Source organism: Phocoena sinus, chromosome 2, assembly GCF_008692025.1.
Source record: "Phocoena sinus isolate mPhoSin1 chromosome 2, mPhoSin1.pri, whole genome shotgun sequence".
Classification (NCBI taxonomy): Eukaryota; Metazoa; Chordata; class Mammalia; order Artiodactyla; family Phocoenidae; genus Phocoena; species Phocoena sinus.
In genome coordinates, this window is record NC_045764.1 from 71,081,061 (window position 1) to 71,108,907 (window position 27,847).

General features: G+C 42.5%; 1 protein-coding gene and 1 non-coding gene across 2 annotated transcripts; one reads left to right on the forward strand and one right to left on the reverse strand.

Annotated features, from left to right (window-relative positions):
* The first annotated feature begins 1,055 nt into the window (after nt 1-1,055).
* On the forward strand, nt 1,056-14,406 carry CIAO2A (cytosolic iron-sulfur assembly component 2A). The gene is made up of 5 exons (XM_032624487.1): nt 1,056-1,365; nt 5,777-5,941; nt 10,871-10,920; nt 13,133-13,178; nt 13,935-14,406. The coding sequence occupies exons 1-5, from the start codon at nt 1,242-1,244 to the stop codon at nt 14,030-14,032; spliced, it is 483 nt and encodes a 160-aa protein (XP_032480378.1). The 5' UTR covers nt 1,056-1,241; the 3' UTR covers nt 14,033-14,406.
* Nucleotides 14,407-24,443: 10,037 nt separating this feature from the next.
* On the reverse strand, nt 24,444-24,516 carry TRNAW-CCA. The gene has a single exon. It is a non-coding gene; the product is annotated as a tRNA-Trp (tRNA).
* Nucleotides 24,517-27,847: the final 3,331 nt, after the last annotated feature.

The window sequence follows — 27,847 nt, forward strand, 5'->3', positions numbered from 1 at the left end:
AAGCCCGCGTACCTAGAGCCCGTGCTCCGCAGGAAGAGAAGCCACCACGATGAGAAGCCTGTGTACCGCAACAAAGAGTAGCCCCCGCTCACCGCAACTAGAGAAAGCCTGCGCAGCAACGAAGACCCAATGCAGCCAAAAACAAATAAAATTAATAAATTTATAAAAAGTAAAATAGAGATGGTACGAAACTTGTCATCAACTTTGACAAAAGGTTTCATTTGTTCGAAACTGCAAATTCCTCAACATCAGGGGTTGGCTCCCTCACAGGTCTGTGAGCTGCTTGAGGGTAAGGGCCGTGTCCTATCTTCGTATCCTTGGCGTCTATAGACCAAGTCTGGCAAATTAAGTATCGAATAAAGGTTTGAGATTTGACTGTAGGGATGGATGGATAAAAGTAAAATTAGCATCATCAACCTTGTTACTGGCATCCATCACTGCCACCAAACTGGAGGGCTTAAGACGTTCTTTTTAGGATGGCGATCTCCAATGTCACTATTGGACACACTGGACAGTCGGAAAGCTCTCTCGTTCTAAGTTATCTTGAAGGCGATTGGCAGAAATACTCAGCTCGTAGTGGGGAGCTGTGCTAGCCTGAGTCTCTAAGAGACGAGAAAACAGAAAGGAACCCCTCCTCCCGCCACGCCTAACCATCCTTACTAGGCTCCAAAGATATCCCGTTTAACCGCGACGGAAACTCACTTCCGGCCTGACTAGGACGTAAGAAAACTTTGACAGGAAGCGGCCCCCTCGGAGAAATAATAGTAGGGCGTCACCGTGCAGACGCTCTTCCAGCACTAGAAATCAAGATCTCCTTTCCCCTACCTCTTCAGGGTTTCATCTTTAGCTTATCCAGACGCTGAGTGAGGCAATTAACGGCGGTTAACAGACCGTTACCTGCCCCCGCCCACCGTTGTAGACTACAGATCCCATATTGCAGCTCGCCGTCTTCCAAAGAAAACGCCCATACGACCCAGCACGCAACGCGCCTCATGGGCCTCTAGGAATTGTTTTCCCCTTGTTCCGCCGAAACCGAGGAAAGCATGCTGGGGCTTGTAGTTCTCGTGGCTCCCTTACCTAGGTCCTTCGCGATACTCCGTCCGGTCCCGCCTATTCTCTGCCCTGGACCTTTAGGCGTCTCTTGGCCCGTTTGAAGACCAGGAAGTTGATAAGTCGCGAGGCTCGCTGCTGAGAGACGGTGGCTCGGGTGGGACAGTCGCCAGGGATGGCGGAGCGTAAGGATGGAGCGGGTGTCCGGACTGCTCTCCTGGACGCTGAGCAGAGTCCTGTGGCTGTCGGGCCTCTTTGAGCGGGGAGCTGCCCGGCAGCCCCGGATCATGGAAGAGAAAGCGCTAGAAGTTTATGGTAATTAATTTTACCCAGGGCAGCATTTGGTGGTATACGTGGAGGCGCGGGTAACGAGGGCCTCACCTGAGGGTTAAGAGTGGAGACTCGAGTTTTTGCCAGATCTCGTCCGGGAGCGTAGGAAGCTTTTTCTTCGGAGTCCTAAGTCACACGGGCATGTGGGTCTTTCTAGGACCCAGGCTCTTGCTAAACCCGGGGCAAGCCGAGCCTGGAGGTCTCAAACGCTTCATTTCCCTTGTCTGCCCCCACGTTCTAGTGGCTATCTCAAGACTTATGGGCAGAGCAAGCGTCTAGGGTGTTTGGTTAGGAAGCAAAGCTGGCCTGATTGCCCTACTTGAACCTCCTTCCTTCCTAGCCCCTGGACACACACTCCTCCTTCCGCCGCCGAGGGTACTGCTGGGTGACTGCCGAGTTGGGGACTGGCCCAAGGTCACAGCCACCCTCTTCTGCTGCAGAGGCCGTAGGCAGAGGTCCCCAAAAGCCCGGCCTTGAACTTATCGTTCTTTAACGCACCCAAGCCTGGTGTGCAAAAAAGAATACACACACTTTGAGTTATATATATGTATAACGTATATTATATATATGCACACACACATATTCTCTATTCAACCCCTGGAACCATCTTCATCGTACAGATGAGGAAATAGAGGTGTAGAGTGGTTAAACAACTACCTGGAGGCCACTCTGCCAGTAAAGAAACAGCAAAAACCAAAGCTCTTGTCTTCTGATTCCAAACTTAGTGCGCTTTTCATCACTTCATAATTGCTTTATGACTTGCCTTTTTGGGACTTATTAGTATTGTTTTTGAAAACTAAAACGACTGGATCTAACGAGCGTTCAAAGATTCCTGCTGACTTAGGGTAAAAGTATAACCACAAGAATACAGATAATGCAGGTAAGGATTATAGGCCCGTAGATAGAAGCCAGGGATGTTAAAGACCTTCGGAGTTAATCTGGTTTACCTCTTGCTAGGGGCAGGACTTAAACCCAGTCAGGTGACAAGTGTGAGTGGAATGATCTCCACAAAGCAGTAAAGCAGAGGTCCCCAAGAGCCCGGCCTTGAACTTATAGTTCTTTAACACACCCAAGCCTGGAGTGCAAAAAAAATACACACACAGTGAGTTATATATGTATAATATATATTATACATATACGCACACACACTTATATTCTCTATTCAACCCCTGGAACCATCTTCATTGTACAGGTAGGGTTTGTGGTTAAAGGTGGAGGGAGGTGTGGTCAAAAATTGTTTTACATAGCAGGTTGGAACTGGATCCTGAAGGTTTAAATATAAATGAAGAATTTAATATCAGTGCAGAGCCAGTAGAAGAATTTAAGTCAAGGGAGCAATGTGAGGAGAGCAACATTGCTTTCTAAAAAAATAAATGCAAATCCCTAGAAAAGGAGAGAAGTTAAATAAGGCGTGAGGTTTAATTTCAGAGTTATTTAACATATGAACAATATAATGCAGCTTGTATATATGAGCCTTACAGGGAAAAGGCCTAGGATGAAAGGGAAAAAATTCCTTTTCAAAAAAACCTGTTTCCCTGAGCCCTGTGTTTCACAGCCTTGTGAAGCCTCTTTTTCCTGCTTCCCTTTTCAGATTCTGTTTCTAATCAAGTGATAAGCTCAGGAGTTGCTGGGGAGAAGATAGAGTTTGATTGATTTGTTTTTCCCTGCTGGATTTCTGATTACAGGGATGCTGTGAGTAATAGAACAAAACCTCAGGCTTGAGAACATCAAGCCTGTCGCATGTGAACTCCCTCTGCTTTTTTCTACCTCACTATTTCTCTTATCATTCTCCTTTTCCATCTTTTTCTACAACCTCAGGGTAAGAAGGAAATCTTTTCCTCTCCACCTCGAACCCAGCCTCCCACATCTTTGGTCTCATTCCTTTCTGCTTATTTTACCAGCCTCCTCCCCTCCCCTCCTTGAAATTTCAGTGGCTCTTCCTCTATTATTTTTTCCTTCCTCTGTTTGATCCTTCCCCTTGGGCTATAAAACATACTCAAGTTTCCCTTATCCTTGTCATTGTTCTAGCTTTTTCTAAACGCAATGTCCTTTTTTTGCTCTTCCCTCCTTCCCTGTCAAAGCCCTAGGATTACATTTGCAGTTCCTTCTCACTTCCCCTTTTGCAAGCTGGCCTCTGCCTTTACCTCTCTACCGAAGGTGCTTTCTTACAGGTGACCTGAGACTGGCTTTAGCTTTCGTTAACCTGCATTTTTCTGCAGCATTTTTTTTTAAATTTATTTTTGGCTGTGTTGGGTCTTCGTTGCTGCACGCGGGCATTCTCTAGTTGTGGCGAGCGGGGGCAACTCTTCATTGTGGTGCGCGGGCTTCTCATTGCGGTGGCTTCTCTTGTTGCAGAGCATAGGCTCTAGGTGCACGGGCTACAGTAGTTGTGGCACATGGGCTGAGTAGTTGCGGCTCGCGGGCTCTAGAGCGCAGGCTCAGTAGTTGTGGTGCACGGGCTTAGTTGCTCCACAGCATGTAGCATCTTCCCAGACTACGGATCGAACCTGTGTCCCCTGCATTGGCAGGTGGATTCTTAACCACTGTGCCACCAGGGAAGGCCCTTTTCTGCAGCATTTGATGTTGTTAACCATCCCCTCTTTCCTTTATGCTGCGTTTTGCTTTTCTTCCTCCTATTGATCCCCAAATTTGGTGCTTCCTACAGATCCATACTTGGTTCTCTTTCCCTTTACATTTGTGATTCTCCAACTGGACTGCACATAAGAACAGCCTGAAGAATTTTTTTAAGTCTCAATGCCCAGGTCATACTGTGAATCAATTAAATCAGAATCCCTGGTAGGGTTCAGACACCAGTTTTTGTTTTTGTTTTGAAACATTCCTAGTGATTCCATTGTTCAGCCAAGGTGAAAACTATGGTTCTACTCATTGTTCTTTGTGAATCCCATGAGTTCAACAGCCACTCCAGCCTTGGTTCTCTTAAACCTTATGCCATAATTCAGTGTTTGCTGGAATGTTCCATTGGTTTGCCCCTTAAGCACCTCAGAATGATTATATATAAGATTTAACCTGTTTATCTCAGCCCCCACCCAAATTTCTTCCTTTGTTCTCTCTTCTTTTTTATTTTTATTTTTATTTATTTATTTTTTTTTTGCGGTACGCGGGCCTCTCACTGTTGTGGCCTCTCCCGCTGCGGAGCACAGGCTCCGGACGCGCAGGCTCAGCAGCCATGGCTCACGGGCCCAGCCGCTCCGCGGCATGTGGGATCTTCCCGGACCGGGGCACGAACCCGTGTCCCCTACATCGGCAGGCGGACTCTCAACCACTGCGCCACCAGGGAAGCCCCAAATATTTATTTATTTATTTGTTTGTGCTAGGTCTTAGTTGCAGCATGCAGGCTCTTAGTTGCAGCACGCAGGATCTAGGTTCCCTAACCAGAGATCGAACCCGGGGCCCCTGCATTGGGAGCGTGGAATCTTAATCGCTGGACCACCAGGGAAGTCCTTTTTTATTTTTATTCTATCTTTGTTCTCACAGGCGCTTAGATTTACAATCTTAGTCATCTTCCTTTTCTCCCTTTCCTTGTCTTCTTCATGCAAATAGTTGTCAGATTCTGTTGATTCTGCCTCTGAAATTACTTCTTCGTCTTTCCCCTCCTCTCTATTGCTATGGTCATGTCCCTGTTTTAGGCCCAAGTTTTTCAGCTAGTATCCCTGGCTCTGCTCTTTAGTTCTGAGTCTACCAGCTGACAGTGTAATGCTGTCCATGTCACTCCCTTGTTCAGAACCTCTTGAGGACTGTAGCTGACTCTAAAAGAGCCTTAATGGGCTGGCCTAAACTCTTAATAACTTCTTCCCTTATGCTGAGTTCCGTGCAAACTAAACTTGTTCTTTACTTTCCTTCACCTTAAATGGCAAATATTGAAATGTTACCCATTTTTTTGTTTTTGTTTTTTGTTTGTTGTGGGGTTTTTTTTGGCCACGCAGTGCGGCCTGCAGGGTCTTAGTTCCCTGATCAAGGATCAAACCTGGGCCCCTGCAGTGGAAGCGTGGAGTCCTAACCACTGGACCGCCAGGGAATTCCCCAAAATGTTACCCATTTTTAAAGGCTTGATTCAGATTCCATTTCTATAAATCCCAATACTGCATTCTCCCAAACTAAGTTATTTTTTCCCTTGAACTTCTATGACACTTTCCACATTCATATATTCTCTCTGCAAGGTTGGATCCAAGAAACTGGACATGAGGTAGTAATAATCCAAGAAAATGGTTTTCTCAAAAGGACACTAGTAGTGGAAATTTCTGTCAGAAACCTGGGGAGTGGCTGTAGTATTTGCTCAGACAAAAAGAAGTCAGTGTTTGGATTAGGACTGGCAAAATTGTTTGTATTTAGAATATTCACGTTTTAACATAAAACCTTTTCTCTGATGTTTCTTTAGATTTGATTCGAACTATCCGGGACCCAGAGAAACCCAATACTTTAGAAGAACTGGAAGTGGTAACGGAAAGTTGTGTGGAGGTTCAGGAGATAAATGAAGAAGACTATTTGGTTATTATCAGGTTCACGCCAACAGTACCTCATTGCTCTTTGGCGACTCTTATTGGTAAGGTTTTAGATAAAGATATTTATATATTAATTCTGAATTATTCTAGCTGATACTGACCCACAGTAACAATTAACATCATGTATCATACTTTATGGTTTACAGGATATTTTCTGTAGTTCTCAACAATTAGTGTATGAGAGGGTCAATATTATCTTCATTTTACAGATGAGGAACCTGAGGCTCAGAGAGTTTAAGGGACTTGCTCAGCATCATGTAGGCAGGAAATGATGAAGCTGAGGCTCAATTCCAGGTCTCCTGACTTTAAGTGTGTTTTTCCTTTAGCTATACCATGCTGCTTCTCTACAATTAATGGAGCCTGAGTGTGGGCCAGCTCCTCTCCTCAGTTCTGGAGATCGGAATGGGTGTTGTCAGACTAGCACTGCTGTCCTTACCATCTTCTCCTTTTAGCTGCTCTCTTGGCTTCTGTGTAGCATGGGGAGAAGTCCTGGTGGGAGGGTATTTTTTCAGGTAGTTTTCTTTTTGAGAGGTTGCATTCCCAATATTTTGGATTAGTTAGCTGTGAGATATACAATAGATATCTTTGAATGTATACTTTGTTAAAAAGAAGGTAAAGAAAGTTTATTTCAAACCAGATCTTGATCAGTAGGGAACCAATTAAATAATCAGTGATGGTGTTTATTAACAATGGAATACTATGCAGCTATAAAAAAGAATGAAGAAGCTCTCCATATACTAATATGGAAAGATCTCTATGACATACTGTTTGGAAATAAAAGCAAGTATAATATTGCTACATTTGTGTAAAGAGGAGCAAAAATGTACATTTATATTTGATTGCATATCCATAAAGAAAACATAAGAAATGAATATCTAAGATGGGTGTGGGTATTAGTGATGGTGGGAACTGGTCAGATGGGGGATAGGGTGGCAGGGAGACTTTATAACTTTTTATATTTTTAAGCTTTTGAACATTGAGACTATATTACCTATTTAAAAATAGACAAATTTATAAAAAGGATTGGAAAGGTAAATATTCTATTGTTGTTTCTACTATTGTTGTGAGTTGTCTTTCTTTTCTCACTTGTTGGACCTGGAATCCCTCAAGTAGTGGTTTCCAGCATATGGGGCACATCTTGAGGGACTAGATGGTCTGTGAATCCATAGATACTATTGTGGTTATAAAATTCCAATACTAGAAAAAGCATTCTTGAATACATATTTTTCGTCATTGGACAGTTTCTGAATCAGCAGATATCGAAAACAGATTTCAAAAAGTAATATTTATATTGTGTTTCTTAAATTATAAAAGTAACATGTTTGTTGGCAATAATTTTGAAATTCCACAAAAGTATAAAGAAGAAAAATTTTTAAAGTTGTCATTAGAATGTGTGCTCTAGGCTAAAATTCCAGCTCTGTCAGCTCTGTCACTCTTTGGTCTTGGGCAAGTTACTTAACCTTTCCAAGCCTATTTCCTTATCTGTAAAATACTGATAGTAAGGGTAGCTACTGAGTTGTAAGGGTTAAGTAATAGAAAGCATGAAGTAGATGAGAAATGTTTTTTAGTTCTCCTTAAATATTACTGTTTAGTTATATGGTCAACTATATGGTCATATAATTATATGGTCATCATTTTTGTAACCATTCAGACTACTTCTAGCCTCCTACAATTATAAATAATACTATGATGAACAGCTTTACACATAAATATTTTTATTTATCTCTAGTTATTACTTCAGGATAAATTTCTGTAAGTGGAATTATTGGGTCATATGGTAGAAATATTTTTAAGTCTCTGGGTAAATATTAGCAAGTCACAGGGAATTCGCTGGTGGTCCAGTGATTAGGACTCTGCACTTTCACTGCCAAGGGCACGGGTTCAATCCCTGGTCAGGGAACTAAGATCCCACGAGCCGCGTGGTATAGCCAAAAAAAAAGTTCATACTCTTTGACTGAGGAATTAAGGAAATAATTCCCTAGGAGAAAATAGTAGCATGTACAAAACATATATAGTAAATTTATTATAATAAATCCTGGAAGAAACTATAGTATCGATTAATACTGAAATGATATAAAAATAATGGCATTTCTTATTTCTATTGAAAATGATGAATATAATCAAGGAATCAAAGTATCTGTGTAAGAGTGGATGAAAAAGCTTGAATGATAAATTGAATTTGCGTCATGATTGCAGTTATTTTAAAAAACTGTGTTTACGTGGACAAAGATTGAGAGAGCACATGAAATAAAAATAACTGTAAAGGTGTCAAGATTAGATTATGGTTGAATTTCAGATCTCTACACCTTTTGACAGAGTTTTGTCACTTTTTTGGCCCTTTTGATATGGGTTTCATTTAAGACCATTGGCTTTTGAGAAGGTTGTATGGTAGTGTATGATAGCAATCGTGTTCAAGCAACATGACTGGAAAAGTCGATGAAGGGAGTCCTTTTTCTGGCTGATGCATTAGGAGGCATTTCCTATGATCAGGTAGTACTAAGCAGAGAAAGGCATCTGAGTCAGAGTTCCACCCTGACTGCTTAGGTTGTCACCTACTCAGTTACCCTGGTATATCATTCCAAAGACAAGGAAGACTCAAAGCGGGTGAGTGGGTAGGGCAGAAAAACCACTTGATAATCTTTTCTGTTGACTTAAACAAGAATGGCTGAAGGCAGGATACGAAGGGCATAGGGTTTGGAGTCTAGATTTAGCTTCCAGCTCTGCCACATATTAGCTATGTGATGTGGAACAAATCACTCATCTTGGTTCCTGGCTGTAAAATGAAAATGATAAAATAGTAATAGCTAACATTTACTGGATACTTATTATGCATCAACTGCTGTTTTAAGCATGACTATATTTACTCCTCATGCGTAACAACCTTATATATAGTGGTACTATTATAATACTTGTATAACAGATAAGGAAACTGAAGTTCAGAGAGGTTAAGTAACTTGCCTGGCGTCACACAGCTAGTGTGTAGTGGAGCCACTTTTGAACCCAAATTACCTGTCTCAGTTATGCTATACTGCCTATCTTGAGGATACTGATATTCAAGAAAGTGCTTTGTGAATTGTAAAACAGTTATTATTTATGGGTAAAATACCTACCAACAGTGACTAGAACACATGAGGATGCTCAAGAAACAAATTAAGGAGACAATGGGGGAGCAGAGGAAGGACAACCCTCCAGATAAGCTTTAAGGCAGATAGATACTCTAAAGGGAGACCCTTCTTCTTTTTTTTTTTTTAAGGGAGACCCTTCTTAAGGAAATTATATATTTTCTTTAGAATTCCCTAATATTTATTATGGAATTACTGTGTTGTAGACTCTAAGGTAGGCCCAATCTCATTGTAGCTCATTTAATTCTTTTTCCTTCTCTGGAATTTTTCAGATGATTCTGTTAGAAAACCTAGTGGTACTTTAGAAAACCACAAGCAAATTAATTTCATACCTCCCCAAAAGAGAGGTAGTCTAACAATTATGTTTTGCTGTGTTATGTTTGGGGTTTTGTTATTGTTGTTTATTTTTAATCAAACCAAAATACTAAGAAAATGTTCCTTATAACGTAACAAGCCCTTATGTATTGATACTAGTTGGGAGAGGAAATAAATTGCTCTAAATAAAAACCTGCAAAGCCAGGGAACTAGAGATTCATTCTGACCCTATTTTTCAAAAACTCATTACTGAGACACTTTTTCCTCATAATAAGAGCAGCTTGGTTTATCTTCTCTGTCTAGAGGTGTAGACTTAGTTAAAATTGTATGCCATATTTTATGGTGGGGGAGAAGTGAAACATTGGCACTGAGGCTCTGTTCCAAGCTGACTTTTAATTTCTCTTGGAAGTCTCAACTGGAAAAAAAAATATTGAACTGTGACTTGGTATTGGGGTGATAAACTGAACTTCAGAGGAGCTTGTTTTAGGGAAACAACTCTATTTGTACCCTGCAGGCACAGAGGATTCCAAATTTGAGAGATTGCTTGTGGTCCTTTTTTTTTTAAAATAAATTTATTTATTTAGGCTGTGTTGGGTCTTCGTTTCTGTGCGAGGGCTTTCTCTAGTTGCAGAGAGCGGGGGCCACTCTTCATCGCGGTGCGCGGGCCTTTCACTGTTGCGGCCTCTCTTGTTGCGGAGCACAGGCTCCAGACGCGCAGGCTCAGTAGCTGTGGCTCACGGCCCCAGTTGCTCCGCGGCATGTGGGATCTTCCCAGACCAGGGCTCAGAACCCGTGTCCCCTGCATCGGCAGGCAGATTCTCAACCACTGCGCCAGCAGGGAAGACCGCTTGTGGTGCTTTTTAAGTGGCTCTTACTTGGTTTTAAGTTTTTTTGTTTTTTTGTATTTTTGTAGTACACGGGCCTCGCACTGTTGTGGCCTCTCCCGTTGCGGAGCGCAGGCTCCGGATGCGCAGGCTCAGCGGCCATGGCTCACGGGCTCAGCCGCTCTGCGACATGTGGGATCTTCCCGGACTGGGACACAAACCCGTGTCCCCTGCATCGGCAGGTGGATTCTCATCCACTGCGCCACCAGGGACGCCCCGGTTTTAAGTTTTTGTGTGGCCTGACCTGTTGCAGGCATTCAATAAAGTTTAATGAGTGAATTGACCTTTGATGGAAGGCAAATTGATACAGCAGAAAGGACCTGCGTTTTGCAGTGGTTTCGGGTTCCAGTCCCAACTCTGTCATTTTACTAGCTCTTTGATCTTGGGTAAGTTACACTGTGACCTTGGTTTCATAATTTGTAGAATGGGATTGACAATACCTAGCTCACTGGATTATCATGAGGAATTCGTAAGATGTATCAATATTAAAGTTGCTAGGTAAAGGTGCCAGGCTCAAAGGAGGCGTACATTGGATTGAGCCTAAGCTCTTTTCAGCTACTGTTTTGTATAGAGACACCCAGACACAGCTGTATGCCTTTTCAAGAACCAATAAGAAGAGATAATTGGGGCTTTTTTTTTTCCTCCGCAGGGCTGTGCCTAAGAGTTAAACTTCAGCGGTGTTTACCGTTTAAACATAAGGTAAGGACTGTGTTTTTTGTTGTTGTTTTATAATAGCTTTGTTGAGATTTGATTCACATATCATACAACCACCTATTTAAAGTATAGAATTTAATGTTTTTTGGTATATTCACAAAATTATGCAGCCATCGCTACTATCAATTTTGGAACATTTTCATCATCCCAGTAAAAAAACCCATACCAATTTGCAGTCATTCCCCATTTCTCCTAAACCCTCTCCCATCCCAAGGCAACCACTTTTGTCTCTATAGATTTGCCTATTCTGGGTGTTTCATTTAAATGGAATCATATACTTTGTGGTCTTTTAAGACTGCTATCTTTCACTTAGAATAATATTTTCAGAATTCATTCATGTCATAACATGTATCAGTATTTCATTCTTTGCCTTGCCTTGTACTGTTCTTTTGTGTAGATATCACATTGTATTTATTTGTTTTATAATTTGGTAGACATTTGGGTTGTTTCCACTTTTTGTCTTTTATGAATAATGTTGCTATGAACCTTTGTGTGCAAGTGTTTGTGTGGACGTGTGTTTTCATTTCTTTTCCACCGAGGGCATATGTTTTCCATTTCTTTTCTTCCTGGATTCTATGGTAACTCGATGTTTAACCTTTTGAGGAACTTCCAGACTGTTTTCCATAGCCACTTCACCCTTTTACATTCCCACCAGCAGCCTATGAGGGTTCTGATTTCGGCACATCCTTGCCAATACTTATCATGATTATCTCTTTTTTTCATTATAGCCATCACTAGAATGTGTGAAGTGATATCTAACTGTGGTTTTGATTTGCATTTCCCTGATGGGTGACAATATTCATCCAAAAATTTAAAACCAATTAAGAACCACTTAAAAAGGGCCACAAGAAACCTCTCAAATTTAGAATCTTCTGTGGACCAAACCAACTGTTTGGTTACCCTGAGGTATAGTTTGCATAGGAATAGCAAGGTAAATGCTTGACTCTTCCCCTTTATTTACCATTTTTCAGAATAATGAGTCGTGCATAATTTTAAGCCAAAGTAAATGAGTATAGAGTGATTTTATACCACTTCCTTTGTTGTTTAGAATAAGAGTTAGTGTTATGCCACTGAGGGAATGTATATGGTGTTTTGTCTTTTAAAGAAGACTGGACTAAATGGTCTTTAGGGTCTCTTAGAGCCATAATAGGCTATGATTTTCCCCCTCATGAAAAACATTTATCTCAGTAGTAAATAAGTATATGCGAATTATATCACATGCTCCAATGTTCCCTGAAAAATAGACATATCTTTATCATATAGCATGATTTATTTACCACAAGATTTGCAATAATTTTGTGGGTTTGTCTCAAAAGCTCTGGTTCTTGGAGGTTAGCTAGTTTAAGGAAGTGAGTGCAGCAGGACCAGGAGAGATAGCTTAACCAGTATTGTACTTGAGAATAAATTTATCAAGATAATAGTAGATGAGAAAAGGAGGATACTGAAAACTATATATTGTGATCCCATTTTTGTAAAGTACACGATAAAAAGAAACTTCTAGCCTTGGTGTGTGTGTGTGTGTGTGTGTGTATGTATGTAATGTGTGTGTGTGTGAAATCTTAAATTATGTGGGTATAGAGAAAAATATGGAAGAAAGTACACTAGATTATTATTATTTTTTTTTTTTGCGGTATGCGGGCCTCTCACTGTTGTGGCCTCTCCCGTTGCGGAGCACAGGCTCTGGACGTGCAGGCTCAGCGGCCATGGCTCTCGGGCCCAGCTGCTCCGCGGCATGTGGAATCTTCCTGGACCAGGGCACGAACCCGTGTCCCCTGCATCGGCAGGTGGACTCTCAACCACTGTGCCACCAGGGAAGCCCCAACACTAGATTATTAATGTGGCTTTCTTGTGGGGTGGGGCAGGAAGAAAGCTTAGATACTGATTTGGGAGGAAGAGGTAGAGTGCAGGGGATATATATTGTTGAGTAAAACATGTATGAGATCTCACTTGTATAAAATTGTAGGTTTGTATTCATTAAAAAATAATCAATGGGAATACCTGCCGCGGGCCTTCCCCACATGACCAAAATAAAAAATCCTACTAACTTCAGCCCTCATTTTAGAGAAGAATGTGAAGATTTGTCCCAAGTCTACAGGATTTGGGCTTTCATCCCTAGACTCTTGAGTCCATTGTATATTCCACCTCACTCATCTTAGAATGCTCTAAATGTTTTGCTTTTAATGTATTTTTTTCCTAGTTGGAAATCTACATTTCTGAAGGAACCCACTCAACGGAGGAAGATAGTAAGTGAATTTTGAACCATTTTTAGAAAACAGCTTCATATAGTACTTTATCTTGGGTATTACGTTATTCTGCCAGCCAAGTATCTATTGGGTCATTTGCAAAAAGGAACAAAATCAGCTCTTAGCTTTTCCTAAGCTTTTCCTTAATCAAAGAAATTTTGATTAAACAATCTAAATTAATGGGTTCTTCTTTACTTGTACTTTGTTCAGCTTGTTTTAGGGGACAGTGGTCATTTGAAGTGTAACTAGAGTTAAGCCCTGTGGATATTGACTGGTTTAGGCTAGTGCCCACACATCTGTGAGGAATATCCAGCTCTAGGAACTTTGAATTATAAGCGCTAAAAAGAGCTTGATTCTTCTCTTTGGTGGCAGGATAGAGAGCTGTGTACTTGAAATTGAAATCAAAGGTCCAGCAAGTAAAGCTTTAGGGAATCTTGGGGTAGGTGTTGTCTTCCTGGGTTAATGTATTAAAATGGGAGTAGAGAAGCATTTTTTGTATAAAGGATCTTTAGCCTACAGAGAGAAATAAAGTGGCAGCTGCTTAAAAATAACAGAGGTGGGATTTAGGAAAAGCAAAAGTGGGATTACAGGGGATTTTTTTCTCTTTAAGTCTCCCCTTCGAAACTTATGAATAACTAGCCAAAACCTGCGTTAAGTTCTCAAGGAGTTAAATTCTATTTTAACAAGCTAATAAAATTACTGTCTGTTGCTGTGTATTGACATAGTCCTGCTAACTTTTGCCTGTGTGTTTTGTAGTCAACAAGCAGATAAATGACAAAGAACGAGTGGCAGCTGCAATGGAGAACCCCAACTTACGGGAAATCGTGGAACAGTGTGTCCTTGAACCTGACTAATAGCTGTTTTAAGAGCCACTGAACTGGAATCATTTGATATATTTGTTTAAACTCTTTGTAAAATGTAAAAGACTCATGTTTAATATGTAGGTGATTTGTACCTCAGTGCATTTTTTTAAAGGATGATTTCCAAGCAAGATTTAATTATAAGGTAGTACCTAGTTTGTTCAGTGTTTAACATTCTCAGGATTTGTAACACTTAAATGATCGACAGAAAAATATTTTCTAGTAATTATGTGTCAGATGAGTTGCTATTTTTCTGATGCCCATTCTGATACAACTGCTTTTCATGTCAAATATTTACTGTGCCCAAATGTATTCAGTTTAAATCATTACTCTGTAAATAAATAAAACAGAGATGATTCTTGTATACACCTTAGAATGTTTTTATTTAATTGTAAATTTTAGTGTAAATATTAGCACTAAAAGATATTTCCAAAGCTTTGTTTTCTGATTATTATGTAAAATCAGAGATAGGAGAACCAAAAAGAACCCTTAATATCAGGCCTGGGCCCTGACTTCCTTCAAGGAGAGTCCTGGACCCATTTACAGATAAGGAACAAATGTGAAGAGGGCCAGGTGACTTATATAGTTTTGAAGATCAAGAAGTCCCCAAAGAAATTTTGATTAAACAATCTAAATTAATGGGTTCTTCTTTACTTGTACTTGGTTCAGTTTGTTTTAGGGGACAGTGGTCATTTGAAGTGTAACCGGGTATGTTAGGAAGCTTCCGAGGTGCCCCCCCGCACCCGATGATCCTTGATTCCTGATATTCGTGCCCTTGTAGTTTCCTTCCATATTGAACCAGAACTGGTTGCCATGACTAAAAAAGAATCAGAGGTGACAGTGTGTGATTTCTGAGGCTAGATCATAAGAGATGTTACTGCTTTCACCTTGTGATCACTTGAGTTGCTCGCTCTGCAGGAATCCAGCTGCCATGTCCTAAGAACACTCAGACAGCCCTGTGGACAATTCCACATGGAGAGGAATTGAGGCCTTCCACCAACAACGAGCACCAACTTGCATACCATGTGGGGGAACCACGTTGGAAGCCATTGTGAAGCCTCAGTCAGGCTGACATCTTGACGGGAACCTCACTAGACCCTGAGCCAGAAGCCACTCCCTAATTCCTGATGCAGAGAAGCTGTGAGTGATAATAAATGTTTATTGTTTACAGCACTAAGTTTTGGTGTAATTTGCCATGCAGCAATAAGTAACTAATACACAAGGTATTAGAATAGAACTCCTCTGCCTCAGATTTAATTGAGAATTCTAAGGGGAAAACATGAGAACTTGTTCCATGGCTCTTGAACCCCTTTATCCACTTCAAGAATATGAGTTTTGAGAGAACAGAGAGGATTTGGTAAGAAGATTGATGAAGAGATTTCTTTGGTTAAAGCTGTTGCTATGCTGAGTTCCAACCCCCATCTTGGTGGAAGGGTGAGGAAATGACACCTTCTACCACTATCTGCTGAGGGGAATTTCAAGGGGACAACTCAGAGAGTTTGGAAATGTGTCCATTTCCAGCCAGAAAAGTGGTGCCTGACTCAGGCCTGAGAAAGCAAGCAGAAGTGGGCTGAAGGCTGGGGCCTGACTCCTGCCCAGGAAATCTAGAGGGTGAGAGAAAGGCAAGGGTAACTACCTTGATGACAGAGCCCTGGGATGCACAAATGTTTCTCGTGGACCATGCTGTGGGGTCATATTTGACATTGCTCAACAAGCCATCAGCAGGGCCAAGGAGACCTCAGAGAAAGGGTCTGGAGGTGTACCGCCTGGTGCCCAGGGACTGAGGAGAGAAGACGGCAAGTGAGCAGCCAGGATGGAGATGCTTTTGCCAGGGTCCGGGGGCACAGCGGGAATGCCTGGTAAGCGTACGAAAGTGCCAACCTAAGAGAAAGAGCCAGCTCTAATCATCAGGCAGAGAGAGCACGAAGCCAAGCAGCTACGTAAGATCTGTCCCATCTCTGGTGCTCCTCCCTCCCTCAGCTCCCGCAGTGGCAAAGTTGAAGAGGGGGAAAGAGGAGAGAGCAGAGGACCCCATCCCATGGCTCCACTGGAGGTTTCAAGCCTGAAGCAAGCTCAAGTTAGGAAAGAGTTGATGTCAAGTTTGTAGTTCTAACTATTAGATGTGACTAGATAATTCAGTGTAATGAGATTGTATGGTTAAAAGTGACAAGACGACTTAATCTGACAGAAGTCATATGTCTGCCCAAGTCTTCACCCATGGGCAGAGGAAGATCATGCCTTCTCAACAAAGTTTCAAAGGATTAGTGGGGGACAAAAATAAAATCAATTCTTACACAACATACTGGTTATAGAAGTCCTTTTAAAACCATCTTGGGGACTTCCCTGGTGGCGCAGTGGTTAAGAATCCTCCTGCCAATGCAGGGGACATGGGTTCGAGCCCTGGTCCGGGAAGATCCCACATGCCGCGGAGCAACTAAGCCCGTGCGCCACAACTACTGAGCCTGCGCTCTAGAGCCCGCGTGCCACAACTACTGAAGCCCGCACACCCAGAGCCCATGCTCCACAATGAGAAGCCCGCGCACCACAACGAAGAGAAGCCCCCGCTTGCCCCAACTAGAGAAAGCCTGCGTGCAGCAACGAAGACCCAACACAGCCATAAATAAATAAATTTTAAAAAATCCCCAAACCATCTTGGCTTCTGCTGAGGCTCTGCACTGTGGGAATATCCCAGCAGAGCTTCATCCCCTTGATCTTCGTCTCTTGAGAAAAACCTCTAACATTGTGGCATCCGAGCACCAGCTTTGTGGCAATGTCACTGTCGATTCTTAATCTTTTGCTGTGAAAGCTCTCATTGGCTCCTCTCTTTCTTCCCAGATCTTTAACAATTGGTTATCCAGCATACATAAATAGATCCAGAAGTAATAAAATATTGCTGATTTTTAGTCATCATTGTAATCACTTCTTTCTAAATTACAAACCCACTGGAAAGGTCCTTAGGACCAGCACTAAGTTTCCCGCTTCATGGAAGTCTGCCATCCAGGGCAAGAGCTAATAGTACCTGGTGAACACTCTGTCCCATATTCTCCCACCCAGTGCACACGTGCACACACAAATGCTTTTTGACCAGCTGTCTGCCTCTACAAGATACGACAAGCATCGTCTGAGTGGGCTCTGAGGCTCACAGACCAGGGTCAAATACACATTGATCCCCAAGTACTGACCGTTTCTCATCCCTGGAGACTTATCTAGGGCTTAAAGAGTAGGGCTGTCTTTATGTCTTCTGATGAAACCCTGATACATGAAAGTCTCATTGCCACTTTCAGGTGGCTGGAGTCGATTGAAGTCAGAGATCCCTAGTGTATGCTCTTACCAACTCAAGCACTTACTCACTGGTGCTCTCACCGACAGATACTTAGTGAGCACTTTTTAAGTATCAGGCACTGGCTTAGGTGCTAAGGATACAAAGATGGATCAGCCATTGTCTGTCTTCCTTCAGTTCATGCTTACCAACCTCTGCATTCAGCCCCCTCTTCCCTGCAGGCAGTGAGTGATGCAGGCTGTCCCGTCTAGTGTCTGGGCTTGCCCTAGCCAGGCAGACATGGAGGCTAGTCAACCAGAACCAAAGACAAAATCATCCCTTAAGGGACTGTCTGGTGAGGAAACCAGTGATGGTACAACCAGAAATGTGTTACTGCTGCAGGCACCCCCATCCTGCTGGCCCTGCTGCTCTTCAAAGTTAGCTGTAACTGCTGTACTCGCTGCTACTGTCAGAATGATATCTCTTCTATCCCTGCTATTTTGTGTGACTCACTCCAGCTGCAAAGTCCTAGATGGGGTCTCTAATGGACTGATCCCAAGTCCCGTGTCCATGTCCTGGCTGCCAGGGAGGCAGGAGAAAGGAGTATCTGGCCTGTATGAGGAGTCCGTCTATCTCCCAGCAAGACTTAACACGGTAGGAATTGCTCAAATACATCAAGAGGGTTAATGTAGTCTGATGACTAATGTCCGCTACGTTAATATTATATTTAAATGAGTTTGTACTTTATCAACCATAACAGCATCTACATACAAGTGAAAAATAGAGGTCCATAAATTCACAAAATGTGTTTGCTGGCAGGGTCAGCAAATTGTTTCAGAGAAGGGCCAGATAGTAAAATTTCAAGCGTTGCATCTCTGTTGCAACTATTCAACCCTGCTTTTGTAGCACAAAAAGCAGCCATGACAATATGTAAATGAGCACAGCTGTGTTCCAACAAACATTTATTTACGGACACAGATTTGAATTTCTTATCATTTTTATGTAGTGAAATAGTCTTCTTTTGATTTTTTTCAACCACTTAAAAATATAAAAACCATCCTTAGCTTGTGGGTTGTACAAAAGCAAGCATTGGGCTGGATTTGGCCTGTGGGTCATTTGCCAGGTCCTGATCTGTAGGGATGATTCTTAACCTTTTTGGAAGGTCTCAGACCTCTTTAAAAATCTTATAAAAGATATGGAATGGACGCTTTCCCTAGAGGAAAGAGGCACTCACATGAAACTTTGCAAGTGATTCCAGCACTTTCATGGATTTGCTAAGGAGTAAATAATCCTGGTCTCTAAATCATGCTAGCTGAGCCCTTGGGCTCCCATTCCTTTAAGAACTCCTCAGAGCCCAGGGGTTCACAGCCTTGGTTGGGAATCACTATCTAGTTAAGTAATCAGAAGCTTTCTCAGCTCCACTGTGGAGCAACTGCTATGTGACCCAAACTGCTGATGTCTCCAGCAGGAGCAGGATACAGTTAACTGTAATTAGGGGAGGACTATCTACTAGGAAGGGGAAGGATTGCTGTAATAGTGGCCTTGCATTCATAGCCCAGTTGGTGTCCCTCATGTGTTAATACAACGACAGAAAACAAGCCAGTGAACCGTGAGGGATGAACCTCATCACTGACACAGCACTACTAGAAACAACTCTATTTTTTAAGCTGCAGGTGGGTGCTGAGTATCTGTTATTTTTTACATCTTTTTTAATATATAAATTTTTTTTTTATCACTCTGGCTGCCATGTAGAGAATAGAGTCATTCCTTGGTATCCTCAGGGAATTGGCTCAAGGACCCCTGCAGATACCAAAATCTGTGGATGCTCAAATCCCTTATATAAAATGGCATAGTACTTGCATCTAACCTACGCACAGCCTTTCATATACTTTATTTTATTATTTTTTTAACATCTTTATTGGGGTATAATTGCTTTACAATGGTGTGTTAGTTTCTGCTTTATAACAAAGTGAATCAGTTATACATATGTTCCCATATCTCTTCCCTCTTGCGTCTCCCTCCCTCCCATCCTCCCTATCCCACCCCTCCAGGGGGTCACAAAGCACCAAGCTGATCTCCCTGTGCCATGCGGCTGCTTCCCACTAGCTATCTACCTTACGTTTGTTAGTGTGTATATGTCCATGACTCTTTCTCGCCCTGTCACAGCTCACCCTTCCCCCTCCCCATATCCTCAAGTCCGTTCTCCAGTAGGTCTGTGTCTTTATTCCTGTCTTACCCCTAGGTTCTTCATGACATTTTTTTCCTTAAATTCCATATATATGTGTTAGCATACGGTATTTGTCTTTCTCTTTCTGACTTACTTCACTCTGTATGACAGACTCTAGGTCCATCCACCTCATTACAAATAGCTCAATTTCGTTTCTTTTTATGGCTGAGTAATATTCCATTGTATATATGTGCCACATCTTCTTTATCCATTCATCCGATGATGGGCAGTTAGGTTGTTTCCATCTCTGGGCTATTGTAAATAGAGCTGCAATGAACATTTTGGTACATGACTCTTTTTGAATTTTGGTTTTCTCAGGGTATATGCCCAGTAGTGGGATTGCTGGGTCATATGGTAGTTCTATTTGTAGTTTTTTAAGGAACCTCCATACTGTTCTCCATAGTGGCTGAACCAATTCACATTCCCACCAGCAGTGCAAGAGTGTTAATATATAAAATATTTTATAATTAAAATGTTAAAAAACCCGCTGGATCTCACCTGGGCCAGTGGTTGTCTTTGACTCAGGTTAGGCTGCCTATAGGGCAGAGGTGAACTCAGTCCCTGTGTGAACTTGTTTGGGAGAGATGAACTAGGGGAAGGGGGAGGATAGCAGTTGCTGTGTGGGCTATAAAGTTCTCTCTAAGGGCTATTAGTATCACACAGACCTTTGAGCTTCACAATGGAGGTGGTTCAGAGCACAGGCCCTGCTGCCAACATGCCACCTTGTTCTAATCGTGAACTTAGCCACTGTGTGACCTTGGCCAAGTTACCTAACCTCTCTGTACCTTAGTTACCTCATCTGTAAAATGATGATATTTCTTTTTTTTTTATGCGTTACGCGGGCCTCTCACTGTTGTGGCCTCTCCCGTTGCGGAGGACAGGCTCCGGACGCGCAGGCTCAGCGGCCATGGCTCACGGGCCCAGCCGCTCCGCGGCATGTGGGATCTTCCCAGACCGGGGCACGAACCCGTGTCCCCTGCATCGGCAGGCGGACTCTCAACCACTGCGCCACCAGGGAAGCCCCAATGATGATATTTCATAGGACTGATATGAGGATTAAGAGGGAATGCTTATAAGTGCTGAGCACAATGCCTAAAAGATAGTAAATGCTTTATTAGTGTTTGTTAAATAAAAATAGAGGAGAGAGAGAATTCCCTGGTTTTCCAGTGGTTAGGACTCGACACTTTCACTACCGTGGCCCGGGTTCAATTCCCGGTTGGGGAATTAAGATCCCGCAGGCCACAAAAAAAGAGAAAGCCCCTTGGTGCTAAGTTACTTACTTGGTGGAGGCAGCAACTTTCCTCCCTGGCTGGGTGCTGTTACTTCGGAACCACTAGATGGCAGCAAAGCGCGGGCTTCCAGGTTTCCAGTTGGTCGTTGAAGAGCAAGACTTCTTGAAGAGTCCTGATGTCAGCTGTCCTGGGTGTTCTCTGCCCCCGCCAGGGATCTGCCTAAGGGCGCCCTCAGGGCACACTCACCACCACTCTGACTGGGCTGCATCACACTGGGGGCATTGCAGTCTGCGCCTTTGTTCTGACGGGGATGATTATCACAGAAGCCTTTCTCGGATGTGGAATTAACGATGTCAAAGTTTATGGTAATTTTGACACTTCTGACACATATTGGTTGCTGAATTGCCTTCTGAAGAAATTGTACCAATTAATATCTCACCAAGAATGGGGGTTTGTGTCCCTGTCCTGCACTAATTAATATTGGGTATTATTATTTTTTGACCTAGTATTTCAGCTTTATTGAGGTATAATTGACATAAAATTACAAGACGTTTAAAATGTACATCGTGGTGATTTGATGTATGTGTACATTGTGAAAGGATCCCACCCATCTCATTAATTAACACATCCATCACCTCACATATTTATCCTTTTTAGGGGGGAGGTTAGAACATTTAAGTTCTACTCTTTCAGCAAAATTTAATTATACAATACGGTGTTATCACTACAGTCGCCATGTTTTTCGTTAGCTCCTCAGACCTTATTCATCTTATAACTGAAACTTTGTACCCTGTTACCAACCACTCCTTATTTCCGCCCCCCCCCCCCCCGCCCTGCCCTGGCAACCACTCTTCTGCTCTGTTTCTAGCCTTCGACTTTTTTTTCTTTTTTTTAAGATTTCACATATAAGTGATTCTATGCAGTATTTGTCTTCCTCTGCCTGGCTTATTTTAGATTAATTACATTTAAAAAGTATTCCAACCCATGTCCTCAAAAGCTGTATAATCTTCCTTTACAAATCAGAGTTTTTATTTAAATTGTATAAAAACCATATATGGTTTGCATTTTTGTTTTCTTATTAGTCATCCATTTTATACACATCAGTGTATACATGTCAATCCCAATCTCCCAATTCATCACACCACCACCACCCTCGCCACTTTCCCCACTTGGTGTCCATACGTTTGTTCTCTACATCTGTGTTTCAATTTCTGCTACTTGCTCTGTGGCACGTGGCATCTTCTGGACCAGGGCTCAAACCCGTGTCTCCTGCATTGGCAGGTGGATTCTTAACCACTGCACACCAGGGAAGTCTGAAAAAATATATATATATATTAAGGTGGGAGATAAAATAAAATGTATTTTCCCCTTTGGGGAAGTTTCCTTTGATTTTACCCAAACTCCTGGGGGCTAGTTCTGTAGCACACTGTTCATATCCTTGGTTGTCATGAATGTGTTTTCTAATATTTCCTATCTTCTTCAGATGCTCCCTTTATCTCCCACAGTGTTTTCTTGTTGAATTATTTCAGGCTCACCTTGGTCATAATGAGGGGATTCAGCTTTACCAAGGGCATCGGTCTTTGGCATTTCCTACGAGGAATGCCCACCGGCCTAGGGGTCAGGAGGCCTGAACTTTAATCCTGGGCCCTCCCCGAACAAGTGTAAACTTGGGTAAAAGTCACTTCCCCTCTTTTGGCCTCCTTCTTCCTTCTATTAAATAAGGTGTTAGATAATCTCTAAGGGACCTTCTGGTTTTAACTTTCCACCTACCACAGTGGATGCTGGCTTTCTGGAGCTTCCAAGGATTCATTTACATCATTAACAACCACAGGAGTAATTAATGTTGAGCTTGGTCCGAGGTCACTAATCCGTTGATTCTTGCAGAATTAAAAATGATTATGACCCTTTAGGAAGGCTTATTAGTTGTTCTCTTTTTTTTTAAGGGATGTTATGGTTCTTAGGTCTTTGTCGTTGCTGTTGTTCTGATTAAGCTAATTGAACTAAACTGCCTCACATCAGCTGAGTTTCCTTGTTGCTGGGTTCCTGAAGCTGTCACATTGTGTTCCTCGGCTACATTAAGGTGAGGTCTGTTCAGATGAGTCAGAATATAAAATGAATACGTGTGCCAAGCTCAAGGTTGCCTCAAAGGGTGAATCTTACCAAGTTGCAGAGCTTTGCTGGACCTTCATTTCTCCAAGTGGAATACATGGCTACTATCAGGGATCATGGGGGCCAATTCCGTGTTAACCTAATCCTACTATCTGATTTTATAGGTAAGAAAATGGAGGGCAGGAGATGTTGAGTGACCTGTTCACACTCACGTAGCATGGGAGAATCAGAGTCAAGCCTATGTGGTTGGGATATATGGAAAGTGGCCTGGTTTCCAATTAAGGTTGACTAATAGTCAGTGTGTGATTCGGGCAAGTCATTTCTCCACACTGATTAAAATGAATTGAAAGATAGAATAGAACGTGAAACTTTCTAGCTTAAATATTTTGTAGACTAAAATAGGGGCTGGGTAGATTGACAAGGAACTGGTAAAAAAAAAAATAGGACATAAAAATCAAGATATGATTCTATTCATTTTGTCATTTTCATCCTTTTCTGAAGGATATTTACATCTTCATATGTCTCCACATTAGTGATGTTTACTCTTAGCAAAATTTTTTCTTTTGTAAAATTTAATTATTTTATTTTATATTGGAGTATAGTTGATTTACAATGTTGTGTTAGTTTCAGGTGTACGGCAAAGTGATTCAGTTATACATACACATATATCCATTCTTTTTCAGATTCTTTTCTCATATGGGTTATTACAGAATATTGAGTAGAGTTCCCTGTGCTATACAGTTGGTCCTTGTTGATTACATATTTTATATATAGTAGTGTGTATATGTTAATCCTAAACTCCTAATTTATCCCTCCCCCTAACATTTCCCCTTTGGTAACCATAAGTTTGTTTTCGAAGTCTGTTTCTGTTTTGTAAATAAGTTCATTTGTATCTTTTTTTTTAGAGCCCACATATAAGTGATATCATATGATAGTTGTCTTTGTCTGACTTACTTCACTTAGTATGATAATCTCTAGGTCCATCAATGTTGCTGCAAATGGTATTATTTCATTCTCTTTTATGGCTGAGTAATATTCCATTGTATGTATGTACCACATCTTCTTTATCCATTCCTCTGTTGATGGGCATTTAGGTTGCTTCCATGTCTTGGCTATTGTAAATAGTGCTACAATGAACATTGGGGTGCATGCAGCTTTTCGAATTATGGTTTTCTCTGGATATATGCCCAGGAGTGGGATTGCTGGATCATACGGTAGTTCTATTTTAGTTTTCTGAGGATATTCCATACAGTCTTCCATAGTGGCTGCACCAACTTACATTCCCACCAACAGCGTAAGAGGGTTCCCTTTTCTCCACACCCTCTCCAGCATTTGTTATTTGTAGACTTTTTAACAATGGCCATTCTGACTGCTGTGAGGTGGTACCTCATTGTAGTTTTGATTTGCATTTTCTTAATAATTAACTATGTTGAGCATCTTGTCATGTGCTTTTTAGCCATCTGTGTGTCTTCTTTGGAGAAATGTCTATTTAGATCTTCTGCCCATTTTTTTAAAAATTATTTATTTATTTATTTAGGTTGCACCAGGTCTTAGTTACGGCGTGCATTTGGGATCTAGTTCCCTGACCAGGGATCGAACCTGGGCCCCCTGCATTGGAAGCATGGAGTCTTACCCACTGGACCACCAGGGAAGTTCCCTGCCCATTTTTTGATTGGGTTGTTTGTTTTTTTGGTATACAGCTGGATAAGTTGTTTGTATATTTTGGAGATTAATCCCTTGTTGGTCACTTCGTTTGCAAATATTTTCTCCCATTCTGTGGGTTGTCTTTCAATATTTTTTTCTTTTAGCAAGATTTAAGAAAAGAATACAATGCCCTTTAATAAGTGCTATTGCTGAGTAGAAATGAGGCTGAGGAAGACTGACTGAGTTCTAAGAACTTCAGCACTCATTAGTAGGTCTAAAGGCTTAATGAGCATTAATGGGTACTAAACACAATATTTATTAATTCTTTTCTGCAATAAAGAGACCTCCACTGATACAAGCATGCTATTCTCAGAGCAACCTCTGTTGTACATATTTTATTGATTAACCTAGTTTTCTTTGATCATAGAAGCAACATAGAAATAGCAAAACCAAAAAAAAAGTCCAAAAGATACAAAATGAAAGCTAGAAGTCTCCCTTTCCACCCACTCCAGTGTTACTCCCCAATGACAACCACTCTGAACAATTTTTAGTTTTAGGTTTTTGCTAATTACCATAATAAATATTATGTTTTACTTTCCCCAACTTTTGATTTTGAAAAATTTCAAACTTACAGAGAAGTTGCAAGAAGAATTCACCTAGATTTATCAACTGTTCAGCTTTCCCTCACACTACACATATACATATTCTTTTTGCTGAACCATTTGAAGAACAGTTACAAACATAATGCTATTTCTCCCCAAAATACCTCAACATGCATGACCCAAGAGGAAGGACATTCTCTTCCATAACCACGATATAATCCTCCCAGTCAGAAAATGTAGCGCTGATATGATTATGTAATAAAACATCCATATTCAGATTTCCACAATTGTCCAATCATGTCCCTTTTAACGTTTTTAAAATCCAGGATCCAATCACTCATCACACATTGCCCTGAGTTGCTATGTCTCTTCAGCCCCCTTTAATGCAGAACAGTCCTGTTTTTCTTTCACGGCGCTGATATTTTTAAAGAGTCCAGGTGAGTTGTTTTGCAGCATGTCTCTCAGTCTGGATTTGTCTGATTGTTTCCTCATGATTAGTTTCAGCCTCTACATTTTTGGAAGGAGTACCACATAGATGATGTTATATCTTTCTTGTTCCATTTTTACTGATGTTAAGTGTGGACTTTTTATTAAGGTGCTATCTATTCCTCTGTTGTCAAAGTACCCTTTCCTCGTTGTCATTAATAAGTAAGTCTGTGAGGAGATACTTAAGAGACCCTGTGAGCATCCTGTTCTCCAACAATGTTTCGATCAGTGTTTTTTGTTTCTTTGTTTGTTTGCGGTACACGGGTCTCTCACTGTTGTGGCCCCTCCTGTTGCGGAGCACAGGCGCTCCGGATGTGCAGGCTCAGCGGCCATGGCTCATGGGCCCAGCTGCTCTGCAGCATGTGGGATCTTCCCGGACCGGGGCACGAACCCGTGTCCCCTGCATCGGCAGGCGGACTCTCAACCACTGCGCCACCAGGGAAGCCCTCAATCTGTTTTTTGTTTTCCTTTTTGTTTTTCTTTTTTGGGGTGCTTTTGTTTGGTTGGTTTTTTTTTTTTTTGGCTGTGCCATGTGGCTTGTGGGATTTTAGTTCCCTGACCAGGGGTCAAACCTGTGCCCCCTGCAGTGGAAGCACAGAGTCTTAACCACCGCACCACCAGGGAAGTCCCACTCAATGGTTTTAATATCCAATGACGTGCCACGGAATAGGAAGGCCAGCTACACGGAGGTCAGGGATCCTCCAGACGTGTGGAAGGAGACACCCGCGGACTGACCAGGTCTGGCCCTGAAGTTCCTCTTCAGAGGAAGGTGGGGAAGAAATGCTCTCCTCCCATTCTTCCCTCATGGATCTACCACAGGCCTCTGATGGGTCCGACCACATTACCAGCAAAAAGAAGGATGACAGGAGAAGGATGTGGAGAAGGAGGGCAGGGCTTGTTAACAAACTCAGGGAAGTGAAATCCTAGCTTCAGCTCAGCAGATGTGACTGTGCCATCTAGGAAGAGTTCTCTCCTTAGAGATGCCTCTCTACCCTGCCCCCCAGGCATTCAGGCACCTCTGGGCACCCTTGGGGCTCTGTCTGGCTTGCCCCAGAACATGGGATCCTGGCATTTATTCCCAGGATATCTCCTCTGCTTGGCTTTGAGGCCCCTGGAGGGCAGGGCCTGTGCCTCATTTCTCTCAGAGCCTGGCCCAGGATGTGCACCAGGAAATGTTTGAAAAATGAATGAGGCTGGAATTGAGCTGAGCCTTGGATAAATGGAGGGGAAAGGAAGAAAGTATTTCAGAGACAGAAGTAGGAACAACGTGGCTGGAGAGATAGGGCACAGGTGACAGACTGTCTTGAGAGAGGGAACCATCTGTTTTTTTTTGTCTGGGCCATACTGCGCAGCATGTGGGATCTTAGTTTCCTGACCAGGGATAGAACATGCGCCCCCTGCAGTGGAAGCGCGGAGTCTTAACCACTGGACCACCAGGGAAGTCCTGGCAACCATCTGTTTTGGGAGGGAAGCTGCCATTTGTGCCAGTGCTTTCTGAAGTATTTTGTCTGGTCCTGAGAGAAAGGTGTAATTATTCCCATTTTACCGATGAGGCAACTGAGGCTCAGAGGGGGAAGTGACTTGCCTAGAAAGTGGCTGAACAGGAATATAAATAGGCCTGTCTTATTCCTGAGCCTAGAGAAGGAGATGGTGGAATTCATAGCCCTAAAAGTGGGCATTGTTTGGGGTCTCTGGCCAAGCACCCAGTGCCCGTGTCACCAACCTCTCCCTAAACAGGAGATAGCATGTGCCTGGATCATGATCCTACCACGTGACCCCTGTGCTGGCTCAGGTGGGAGTTGAGGCAGTAAATGGCATACCTTCAGCCCTTTGTACACACAGCTACTCCCACCTAATGTGCCATCCTTCACTCACCCCACCCCCTACTCTCCTGGTTCTCTTCTTTCACGTTTGAGTCAAGGCTCTCCTTGCCTTAAGGCACCTCGTGATGCCTGCTGGAGTAGACCTGACACTTGACCAGGCATTAAGTCTATTCTTCCTCCACCAGCACCTAGCCCCAGGGGGTGCTCTTGAATGTTTGCAGAAACAATGGGTGCGCCCTTGTGCCCAGGAAATCCCCATTGTCCAGGGCTTCCAGGGAAAGGCAAGGCCTCCCATGCCCCAGCCCCTTTCAATCTCTTCTCCCCTCCCCTGCCTTATCCTTACGGTGGGGTCAAGGCCTTGCTGAGTCCAGCCAGGCTAGAGGTGGAAGCATCCACCTCTGTTTGCAAGAGCCAGTGGGCCTCCTGA

Excerpts from the sequence above, each read along its gene's own strand:
- CIAO2A (XM_032624487.1), top strand. The coding sequence starts at position 1,242 with ATGGAGCGGGTGTCCGGACTGCTCTCCTGGACGCTGAGCAGAGTCCTG. Across the intron at positions 1,366-5,776 it reads GAAAGCGCTAGAAGTTTATG|ATTTGATTCGAACTATCCGG; the intron begins GTAATTAATTTT and ends ATGTTTCTTTAG. Across the intron at positions 10,921-13,132 it reads GTTTACCGTTTAAACATAAG|TTGGAAATCTACATTTCTGA; the intron begins GTAAGGACTGTG and ends TTTTTTTCCTAG.